The 12,215-nt window shown below is 47.1% G+C and overlaps 1 protein-coding gene across 1 annotated transcript in view; it reads left to right on the top strand.

The window, feature by feature from the left end:
- DEK (DEK proto-oncogene) overlaps positions 1-12,215 on the top strand; it is a 58,911-nt gene that overhangs the window by 31,834 nt on the left and 14,862 nt on the right. Inside the window, exons 5-6 of the mRNA XM_088475847.1 lie at positions 7,269-7,363; positions 7,465-7,585. Coding sequence (XP_088331973.1) covers positions 7,269-7,363; positions 7,465-7,585 — 216 coding nt within the window. The remainder of the gene's footprint in view (positions 1-7,268; positions 7,364-7,464; positions 7,586-12,215) is intronic.

Here is a 12,215-nt window from a genome sequence, read left to right as displayed (position 1 = left end):
TGCAGGGGTCTTCAAACTTGGCCCTCCAGCTACTGTGGAACTACACATCCCAGCATGCACTGCCACCTTTTTGTTATAACAGTATGCTAAAACTATGGCAGTGCATGCTAGGATGTGTAGTTGCACAGCAGCTGGAGGGTCAAGGTTGAAGACCACTGGGGTAGTGCATTCAGATGTTACTGAGATAATGAGAGCCCATGAAACAAAGCATAAGAACAACAATGGATGCTTCAAGTGTACATGTTGTATTACCTGCAGTCACTGTATTACCTGCAGTCATATGACAGTAGGAACATTATTTATTTTTTTATATCATCCACATAATGGGCTTAAGTATGCAATACGACAGACTTACCTGTTCCAGCACATATGTGGTATACCTAGTCAGGTGTCCTTGCGGCTCTGTTATGTGGGAAAGACCTTGCGCTCGTCTAAGGAGCGCATGGCACTCCACAGATCAGCAATAAGATCTGCCATCAATGGCAAAGGGACGGCTCAACCGATAACCAGGCACTTTGCTGAATGCAAACACAACATGTCGAATTTCAAGCATATGGTTATTGACCACGTCCCAGAAGATGGTAGGCGAGGAGACCGGCATAAAAATTGCTGTGTCTAGAAGCCAAATAGATTCACATTCTGGACACTGAAACCTAAGGGACTGAATGACCATCTGAATTTGAATGTCTTTTTGCAATGTACATTGATCTGTATATACATTCTTCACATTTGAGAGCATCTAGAGAGGAGGTAATTGGCATTTAAGGTATGTCTTTAGTACTTATATGGTGGTGGTTTATTTGTATCCTGAAGACTGGCAAATAAATCCCTAAACATTGCTGAACTGGCTGTGCTGTTTGATTTATTTACGAGTCCACAAGTGCTGCACCCGGAGGGGGGAGGGGGGGGGGGGTTTGTGTGTGTGTGTGGCACTCCTTATGAAAAATGAAACTGTCTGGTGCCCTCACAGTGTGTAACAAACAAAGATGCACACAAAATATACAGCCATTAGTGCGGCACTCAGCATCCCAAAATAATCACAACACGCAACAAGTCAATGTTTCAGTATATTACATACTGTCTTCAGGACAATAAATATATACAACAAATATTCTTACCTTATAAACCACTAATGCCACCACATGACATTCGACGCCCTGCTTCCAAGCCCGAAGATATGTCTGATGGGACGGGCCTCTCTCCGGGGGATCCCAGAGTGGGGGGTCGACTTCTTCAATTCGCCCAGTGCTGGTGCAATACCACCACGGATGCTTGGGTACAAAAAGTGGTCTCTCAGGGGTAGGCTCTGTCCTTCCGGTACAGACCCCCTCAACAGTTCTTCTGCACCAGTCTTTCCCAAGACAAGACCAAGGCATTGCAGATCCAGGAAGCCATAGAGTCCTTGCTGAAAACAGGGCTTGTTGTTCCTGTTACGCAATCTCAACGCGGGACGGGTTACTACTCTTTATTTCTGGTTCCAAAACCAAATGGGTCTCATCGACCCATTCTCAACCTGAAATTGTTGACAACTAATCTCACCAAGGGCCGCCCCTTTTGGATTCCGGACTGGGCCCTGCTCACGACTGATGCCAGTCTTCGGGGTTGGGTGGCGGTGTCGGGTCCCCTTTCACTTCAGGGCTGTTGGACGGTGGAAGAAGCTGTTCTCCCCATCAATATTCTGGAACTTCTGGCCGTATACAGGGAATTCCAGTTGTCCGGTCATGCTCTTCACGGAAGGGCAGTGCAAGTTCAGTCCGACAACACCACCACAGTGGCATACATCACCGTCTAGGGGGGACTCGCAGTCGAGCTGCAATGTTGGAGTTGTCACGCATCCTGTCTTGCCACCTTTCCGGCCATCTCGGCAGTCTTTATTCCAGGGGTTCTCAACTGGGAAGCGGACTTCCTCAGCCATCACGACGTGCATCCCGGGGAATGGTCCCTTCACCCAGGTGTATTTCAACTGCTCGTGGACAAGTGGGGACTGCCGGAGGTGGACCTCATGGCCTCCCATCACAATCGCAAATTGCCTGTGTACGGGTCCAGGATAAAAGACGCCGGTGCAAGCCTGGGGGACGCGCTGACTGTGAAATGGACATTTCAGCTGGCGTAGCTTTTCCCTCCGATAGCCTTGCTGCCTCGAGTCCTTCAGAAATTCAACAGGACGGCGGCACGCATCTGCTAGTGGCTCCGGCTTGGCCCAGACGTCCCTGGTACTCCGATCTTCGGGCCTATCCATCGACGTTCTGTTTCTTCTGCATCAACGTCAGGACCTGTTGTCTCGGGCCCTGCTTTTACCCGAATCTGGGTCATCTATCTTTGACGGCGTGGCTCTTGAGACATCAGTCTTAAGGGCTTGGGGTTTTTCCAGCTCAGTCGTCAGCACAATGCTACAGGCACGCAAGCCTGCTTCCGCGAGGATTTACTACAGGGTGTGGCATACTTATTTCAATGGAGAGTTCAAAAACTACGACCCTCAAGCGTTTTCGTCTTTCTAGAATTTTGGTGTTCCTTCAGTCTGGATTGGACTTAGGTTTACACCTTGCTTCGTTGAAAGTTCATGTGTCTGCACTTTGGACCTCATTCAGGATGGTCTCTGTGTTACACAGCCCCAGGCCCATTAGCCCCAGTGTCTCTCCCTCAGGACCCACCCTGGGCTACCTTTTCACAAATGCTGGCACTACTTGCAGACCAAGTAGTAGTCCCCGTGGTAGCTCCCCCTATGGGATTGCCACAGCAGGTACTCCCTGCAAATCCTTTGCCTCCCCCATGGGTAGACATACTGTATACCTCAGTACAGAGTTTGGCTAATACCACTATGGTTTTTCAGCAAATGCAGCAAAAAGAAAAACCTGTTACCTACTAGGCCTACTAAACGTACTATGATATCTCAGAATCAGATAACTTTGTAGATTGGGAAGATATCATCTGGGGAGGCAGCAGATGCAGATCTCTCTCACTCTGACTCCATCTCGAGAAGAGGAGCCACCCTCTAAACTAAATATACCTGCTCTTGTGAGCTGTTAAAACTATTCTACAAATGGAAAAGGATGAACCCGCTCAGAAGAAAGCACGCAGTTTTTCAGTTCCTTTTTACCCTCTTCCAGCTACTGATTTGTATTAAATGGGTAGTCTCCAAAACAGTGGATTCTCATGTAACACATCTGGTTAAAAATGCCACCTTACCCATTCATGCTGCAACCTCCTTGAAGGAAACCACAGATAGACATATAGAAACTTGTCCTAAATCTATATACTCTTACAGGAGCTATTACTCGTCCTGCTAGGGCTACGGCCTGGGCGGCAAGAGCCATTGGGAGTTGGGCAGAGGCCCTAGAAAAGACTTTTCCCCTGATGCATTCGAGGGAACTGCTGTCCTACATATCTCTCACATTAGCGATGCAGCCTCCTACTTAGATGAAGCATCTATGGATATGGCTCTCCTGGCCTCCAGGATATCTGCCACTTCGGTAGTGGCCCGCTGTATTCTTTGGCTACGTTCCTGGAAAGCAGATTCCAAATCAAAACAGGCTCTAGTCTCTGTCTTATGCAGGAGACATCCTATTTGTTCCAGAATTGGATAAATTTGTAACTACTTTAGCGGCTAACAAGACGGCGTTTCTGCCCTTTGCATATAATGCAAAGCCTCGGACGTCATCCTTTTGGTGCTTTCACCCTCATGGAAAAGCCAAGGGTCAGCCTTTTCCACGACATCAAACATAAACCAAGGCCTCAAATCCTAGGGCCAAACAGGCCTGGGCTACTAGACGTCCACCTGCCAAGTCTGAGGACAAGCCTACAGCCTGACTGGGCGGGCCATACCCTGGGGACTCCCAGGGTGGGAGGACGACTTCTCCAATTCACCCAGGTTTGGCATCAAACCACGTCAGATGCGTTGGTAAGGGAAGTGGTCTCCCATGGAAACGCCCCCTCATTCTTGAGGCAAAGCAACTCACACACACACACCCCAAAAGCAATTCTTTTGAACAGGACATCTATCTGACCCAACCAAGGCTTTGCTACTCCAAAAAGCCATTCAGTCTTTACTGAATTCAGGAGTATTAATTTGGCTCCCCTCCTCACAACGGGGCAAGGGCTAATATTCTACCCTTTTCTTAGTTCAGAAGCCCAATGGATTTAATCGGCCTATCCTTAACCTCAAATCTCTGAACAAGTTTATCAGGGTGCCCAGGTTTCATATGGAAACCCTCCATTCCATTATCCTAGCTATGGAGCCTGGGGTTTTTATGGTATCTCTAGACATTCAGGACACTTGCCTACATGTACCTATAGCACCTTTTCATCAACAATATCTCCGGTTTGCTATACTACAGCAACATTACCAATTTTAGGATATGCTGTTCGGCCTTTCAGTATGGCAAAATGAATAGGGCAGTTATGGCGGCCTCTCTTCGCCGTGAAGGGATCAGACTGCTCCCATACTTGGATGATCTCTTGCTGTTGGCCAGCTCCACAGAGACTCCTCACCACCATCTACAGGTAACCATTGCCTTTCTTCAAATGCACGGTTGTCTGATCAACTGGAAAAAATCTTCTCTAACACCATCTCAAAGGATGGTACATTTGGGAGCCCTCCTGGACTCTCGAGTTCAGAGAATCTTCTTAACAGTGGACAAGATTTCAGCAATCCAGCACAGACTACGCAGACTGTTCCACAAGTGCAGAATGTCAATTCACTCTGCAATGCGGGCCTCGGGATCAATGGTGTCCACCTTCGACATGGTGGAGTTTGCCCAGTTTCACTCCAGGCCCCTACAACACCTGATCCTCTCCAGGTGGAACGGGCTACCCCTTCTACTCAAATCCCAGATGATGAGTCTCCCCCCAGAGGTTCACCTGTCCCTAGCAGACTTCCCATTTGAACAAGGGTCGTCCCGAACTGGGCTCTCATCACCACAGACTTCAAGCCTCCGAGGGTGGGGCGCAGTAACAGGTCAGCAGTCCTTACAAGGCCGATGGTCCCCAGTCGAGGCAGTGTTACCAATCAATATCCTGGAACTTCGATCCATCTACAGAGCTCTCACCCTGGCTCAGAATATTCTGAAAAACAGGCCAGTACAAATTCAGTCCGACAATGCCACGGCGGTGGCCTACCTCAATCAACAAGGGGGCACTTTAAGTTCGTCAGCAATGACAGAAGTGTCCTGCATTCTCACATGGGCCAAATGGAATCTCCCAGCCTTCTCTGCAGTGTTCATCCCGGGGATTCTCAATTGGGAAGCGGATTTTCTCAGCCGTCACGACGTGCATGCAAGGGAATGGCTTCCGCGTCCAGAAGTCTTTCAGCTTCTAGTGGACAAATGGGGTCTTCTGGAAGTGGCTCTTACGGCCTCCAGACACAACAACAAACTTCCAATTTTATGGGGCCAGAACACAGGACCCCGATGTGGTCTTCATACACGCATTGTCGGTGAAATGGAACTTCCATTTGGCATAACTCTTCCCTCCAATATACATACTTTCTCGAGTGCTTCCAAAGTACAGACAGGAGGGGGGCACAGTCCTGTTCATAGCTCTGGCTTGGCTAAAACGTCATTGGTACTCTGATCTTCAAAGGCTCTCCATAGACATTCCTCTTCAACTTCCTCTACGAGTAGACCTGTTGTCTCAGGGTCCATGTCTACATCCGGACCTAGACTGTCTGTCTTTAATGACATGGCTCTTAAGACATCCCTCCTAACTGTTAAGGTTTTCTCCAACTCTGTGGTCCAGACCATGCGCCGAGCACGTAAACCGGCCTCAGCCAGGATTTACCACAGAATACATGTTTCCACTGGTGTGCTTCAAGAAACTATGCCTTGCAAGTCTTTAAGGTTTCTCGAATTCTCGCCTTTCTTCAGGCTGTACTGGATCTAGGCCTCCGCCTAGCATCTCTGTAAGTGCAGGTCTATTTTGTTTTATCTGGTTTCGGCGCAGAATTGCTACTATACCGGATGTTCACACCTTCATGCAAGGTGTTCTACGTATAAAACCTTCCTTTGTTCCTCCTGTGCTCAATGGGATTTTTCAGTGGTGCTCCAAGCACTTCAGGAACGTCCATTCGAATCCCTGGAATCAGTGGATGTCAAGTAGCTCACTGCAAATACTTGTTTGTTTGTTCTGGCTATAGCATCTGCCTGTTGGGTATCGGATTTAGGGGTGCTTTGACGACGCTCCCTCCTTTTAATATTTCATCAGGACAGCACTGTTCCTTGTACACTCCCAGGTTTCCTTCCCAATAGGGTTTCTCGCTTCCACCTGATTGAGGAAATTGTGGCTCCGGAATTTAATTCATAAGAACTCTCGGCAGGTGAGGCCTCATTGAACGTGGTCCATGATCTGAAGATCTACGTGGACTGCACTACTTCCATCAGGAAATCTGACCCCCTCTTTGTCCTATATATGGATTCCACAAGAAGGGATGGCCAGCTAACAAACACTTTGGCCAGATGGATTCGCATGACTATCTCACAGGCTTACACGCAGACTGGCCATCCTATGCCTGGTTCAGTATCTGCTCATTCTACTCGCTCTGTGGGTCCCTCGTGGGCAGCCCGGTGTGGTGCCTCAGCTAAACAGCTATGCAAGGCAGCCACCTGGTCTTCTGTCCACACCTTTCTCAGGTTTTATGCTTTTGATACATTTGCCTCTGAGGATGCTTTCTTCAGGCGTTGGGTTTTTCTTTCAGCTTAGGAGCTTTCACGCCCTTGAACAACTGCTTTGGGACATCCCCAATGTCTCCCTGTGGAGCCCTATGGACCCTGAAGAAGAAATGGAGAGTTATGGTAAAACGTACCTTCGTTAACTTTCTTCGAAGTCCATAGGGTCCACAGGCCATCTGCCCTGACGCTCCTAGCTTCTATGGGCTTCTTCTCCTGGTCACTTGTTTCCTTCTCTGCCTGAGTGATTCTTCAGTGTACCACTCTTCCTTCTTTCCTATCCTGCTCCTGCCTTGGGCTTAACAAAACTGAAGTGTCCTCAAGCTGTGGGCGGGGTATAGAGGGAAGGACTGAAGCATCCTGGGATTGAAAAACTTTACAGGTGGTGTCCGGTCCTCCAGGTGTCACCTACACCCCAATGTCTCCCTGTGGACCCTATGGACTTCGAAGAAAGAGAGTTAACTAAGGTAAGTTTTAATCCCCTGTAAATTATTATTTTTTCATACCTATGACCTGCAAGACATCTACAGTATATAGTTTATTGAAAGATTACCAAAAAATGCAAGGCCATTTACATTTTAGAAATGTATGCAACATTTTTTACTCTAGATCAACCTTTTAAAGAAGACCATTGGCCAGTTCAATGGATTTTCTTTTGAGAAAGGAAGCCAACAATATAAAAAGAAGGAAGAACTGCTTAAAAGGTGAGTATTCTATTATGGAATACTTATTTATAATCTCAAGAATTAGAATTTCTACTACTTTTAAATTATTATTTTTTTTTTATACATTTTAATTTTTCTAGGGCAAAGAAAAATGATTTGAAAAGTATATGTGCGGTTCTTGATTTGGAAATATCTGGTCCAAACACAGAGTTGATTTCCAGAATTTTGAATTTCCTCATGGAGCCAAAATCTACAGGAAAAGTAAGCACTACCATGAAGAACTATGTTCGAGTTCTTTTTATATTTTATCAGGGTTGGACTAAAACTAGGTTTTTGGTTTTAATGAAAAAAAAAAAAAATGGAATCCTGCTTCTTATATTAATACTGTGAAACAATGTTATCTATTGGAAAGCTTGATAACTTTTGTTAGAAAGCATTAAAACATGGTTTAGAATTTCTCATCAAAAGAATCAGACTAATGAGTATATTAAAAGTGCGGGTTTTTAGAATTGGAGTTGTTGCCTATAGCAACCAATCAGATTCTATTTATCACCTTCTAGAACGGGTGGGCAATAAGCGGCCCTCCAGCTGTTGAACTACAAATCCCAGCATGCATTGCAACTTTTCTAACGTGGCCAAATAGCAAAACTCTGGCAGGACATGCTGGGATGTGTAGTTCTAAAACACCTGGGGGGGGGCACTTATTGTCTGCCCCTATTCTAGAAGATAACTAGAAGCTGGTTGCTATGGGCAACAACTCCACTTCTAAAAATCTGCACTTTAGTAAATATACCCCTAAGTCTGACTATCTTCCACGCATCTCTGTAGGATGTTGAATTGAAATAAACATGAAGGAAATTAAACCATGAGGTGTTTCTCTGTGTATTGCCTCATTAATGTGTTGAAGTGGTTTAGAATGCTAGTTGTGGCTTTCTCCTGTCCTATAGGATTGTTAGGGGAGTAGTTTGTGGAGTCTTAGATGATACTAGGCAGATTTAGTACCTCCTGATCTGGTTCACCCTCACTGTTTTGTGTGAATTTACTGTATTTTTTCAGCTCACTCAAATGAAGACCATAAGAAACAAAAATGTATAATACCAGGGGATTCCCTTTTTATAATAGGCTTTTTCTCTTTCATCCACTAGGGGACACTGGAGGTGCTTACGCTGGGGTATAGAGGTGTGGATAGCTGGAGCTGGCACTTTAAATAATTTAGAAGTGTGAAGCTCCTCCCCACCAGCCCTCAGTTTAGAAAATGTGCCTCATGGAGCTGGTCACAATCTGCTGTGCTCCAGCAATACATTTCATTTTTATTTTAATTTAGGTTAGTTTTTTTTTTTTTTTACTACATCTTTTACACTGTTAGGTACCCTTCGCCACCTCTCTAAAGGTGGGGTCCGGGTACCTGGCGCCCTGTTCTTAGTAGAGCAGGAAGGAGTGCACAGTGCTTATCCTAAAAGCAACTGGCAGCTCCTTATCGCCACAGCACACTTCTACACAGTGACAAGGTCACAAGAAGAAGTGCTGAGTTGAACGAGAGAAAAGACCTCTGAGGGAGCGCAGTGAGTACACTCAGCTGCGCATCCCCCGTCTCCCGCCCTGCTTCCCGACGCTTTTTTAGAGCAGCACAACAGCACTGCTTTCTATCTACTAAGTCTCCCCTCTCCCCGCTAGTTTAGAACATCGCGGGCTGTAGAGGGGCTGACAGGTGTTGCAGCCAGCGGTACACAGGCTGCATGCCTCAGGAGGAGGAAGGGGGCGGAGTCTAATGAGCGGGCTCTCTCTATACGCGGCAAGCGGCTGTTACAACAGCGTGGCTGCCGTTTCTAACACACTACCTGCATCTCTCCACATTACAGGAGAGTGCAGAAGCCACACAGTGTGGGCAGAAGGATTATCTCCTGGCACACACCCCTTCTACAGGATCCTTTCCAAAAGGGTCTGTGAAGATAATACTGGGGTGTACAAGGTCCAGGGAATCTGAATTATTGGGAGGGAGTGGTGTGAACTTCCTCCTCTGTTTCCCACTAGCCATCTGTCTCTGTACTGATTCTGTTTGAGTGGCTGTGTGTGTATACCAATTATCAGAAAATGTTTGGCTGTTCTAAATGTAACGACAAACTAAGCCAATTGCTGTTGACACCACGTTATGTGATGCTTGTTTAGTGACACAAGGGGCAGCACAGATGGTGTAATGGTTAGCATTGCTGCCTCACAGCGCTGAGGTCGTGGGTCCCGCTACGGCCCTTAGGTGTGGAGTTTGTATGTTCTCACTGTGCTTGCGTGGGTTTCCTCCGGGTGTTCCTGTTTTATTTATATATATATATATATATATATATATATATATATATATATATATATATATATTATACACCTCTGTGGCTATTACTGTATCGCCTACTCCTCCATGGGCCGCTGACATAGCAGGAGTTATGACGGCTGTAACGTCAGAATTGACGGCTAATAGGAGGGTTAACCAAATATCTGGACTGGTACAGATTATGTGTACCGCTTCTACATTGTCCTCCACTGCCTATCATAAGCCTGCAGTGAGCGTCCTCTGCCGACTGTCCTCCAGTCATATGAGGAACCCCTCGCAGCTCCGCGCTGCCGGATTTAGAATCTGTCACTCGGGGTGGAGCCTTAAAATTCTAGCTGTCAGGCAGATCCTTAATCTAACTGAGGAAGTAGTTCCTGCAGCTCACACAACCGCTTCTAGACAAGCTCTCTGTGGCCTGGAAACAACTGGATAAGCGGTTCCAAATCCACATTGTTTCCCTTCTGGCTATCCATTTCCATTATCCATGATGGAACAGTGGAAAACACCTCCTCCAGTAGATTGCATTTGTTTTTTCGTTTTGTTTTTTTTAAGGAAATAACTATTCCTTTGCCGGGCCACTCGCGTAACCAGCGATGTGATTGGTTATAGTCTTGTGGCTGCCTATAGGCTGATTGCTGGACAAGTCGCAGCACTTCCTGCATCAGTCAGTAAAGGTTTGCAGCGTTTTGACATAGTTGTGTGTGTGTGTGTGTGTGTGGCTGTTTTTCCTCTGCCTACTGATCATATAATACTACTGTGGCTCTCCAACTCTTCTGCTCGCAGGTTGGAATAAACACCGCGATCCATTTACAGCAGCAGCAGCCCAATTTAGGCCTACGCTTGTTAGCGCCTGGGTTAACAATGCTGTAATTGCTGGGTGGACCAGTTGATTATGGGCTTGGATACTTCTAGAGCAGAGTTACGATTACTAGCAGAACTCTCCGTGAGTCAGCAGTTTACATGATATCAGTCAGATCAGTGCTCGTATGTCCGCTTCTGCTGTTTCTGCCGCAGAGTTCTCTGTTTGCGCTCTTGGCAGGCGGATGCAGACTCCAAACGGGCAGTTGAGGGTCTACGGTTCACAGGTGATGTGCTTTTTAGTCCAGAACTGAAAAAAATGGATATCCCAAACCACTGGGGGTAAGTCTTCTTTCCTTCCTTAGAATGCTCCGTCACCCAGGAGGACTTACACTGGTCCCTTATTTCATTCCTTTCATGCATCCCTTTCGTTAAAGGGCCAGAAGTACCCCCTCGCACATTAGGGGTGGCAGAGGTAGAGGTCGCCCACATACAGTTACACGTCGACAGGATCAAAGACGAGTTGACCAACAGGTGGCTGACTGTCTCCCATCCCACCTGGGATCTCCTGCGATGGGACCTTGCTTACAGACTTTTCAACAAGCTTGGAACCAGACCTCTTTTAGATCCGTGGATTCGCAAGCAGCTTTCCGTGAGGTTTCCACTCCATCGGTGGTTCTTTACGAGTCTGCCGGTGTCCACGGACAAGGCCCCTGTTAAACCTAAAGTCTTCAAACAGTATCTGAAGCTGTATCGTTTCACTATGGAGTCACTTTAGTCTGTCATTGCAAGCTTCGAACCGGCAGAGTTCCTCATTTCTCTGTATATAAAGGATGTGCATCACCATGTCCCAAATTGGGAACCGCATCAGGCTTTACTGCATTTTGCGATTTTGCAAACTCACGATCAGTTTCGAGCGTTGCCGTTCGGGTTATCATCGGCTCCCCGTGTTTTCACTAAAATTATGTCTGTCATGTTAATCAAGGCTCCATCGGACCACTTCTCTTGGACCATGCCTCACTGACATAATCAATTTCAAGAAACCCAATCCGAGTCCGTCCCAAAGACTCCAGTTCTGGGGATGATCCTACAGAGGTTTTTCCTTTTGGAAGACTTGGCATCCGGCTGCTCTTTCAGCTAGCCCTCAGACCAAGGAGGGTGTCCTTGCTTCTCGGTCTTCGTCTCTTGGGGAAGATGGTAGCTGCTTTCAAGGCACTACAATTCTGACAATTCCACTCCCGAGTGTTCCAGCTGGCCCTGCTAACACAGGGATCAGGGTCTCACCTGCATCTAAATCAACTGATCCATTTGGCCCCGGCAACCAGGGTGGCACTCCTCTGGTGGATACGACAGACGCCAGCACGGAGGATGGTGAACTATGGTCCTCGACTATTACTCTCATGGGTGGTCCCTACAGAAAAGACGGTGGCCCATAAATGTGTTGGAACTCTGAGCAGTTTCCCATGCTCGGCTAGAAGCAGCGCAGTTTCTAAGGTCCTGTCTGGTACGAGTTCTGTCAGACAACGCGACGGCTGTCGCTTACATTAACCGCCGGGCCGGCACTCGAAGTAGTGTGGCCATGTGAGAAGTATCTCAGATTTTCTAGTGGGCCGAGAGTCAGTCAGTAATCCTGTCTGCAGTATTCATCCTGGGAGTGGACAACTGGGAAGCAGATTACCTAACTCACCAGGATATCCATCCCGGGGAATGGAAGCTTCACCCACATGTATTTCACGCACTGGGGTCGTCCTCAGGCGGACCTCATGGCATCTC

This window comes from Taudactylus pleione, unplaced genomic scaffold, assembly GCF_031769625.1.
Source record: "Taudactylus pleione unplaced genomic scaffold, aTauple2 ptg000179l, whole genome shotgun sequence".
Lineage (NCBI taxonomy): Eukaryota > Metazoa > Chordata > Amphibia > Anura > Myobatrachidae > Taudactylus > Taudactylus pleione.
This window is presented reverse-complemented; position numbering and strand designations above follow the sequence as displayed.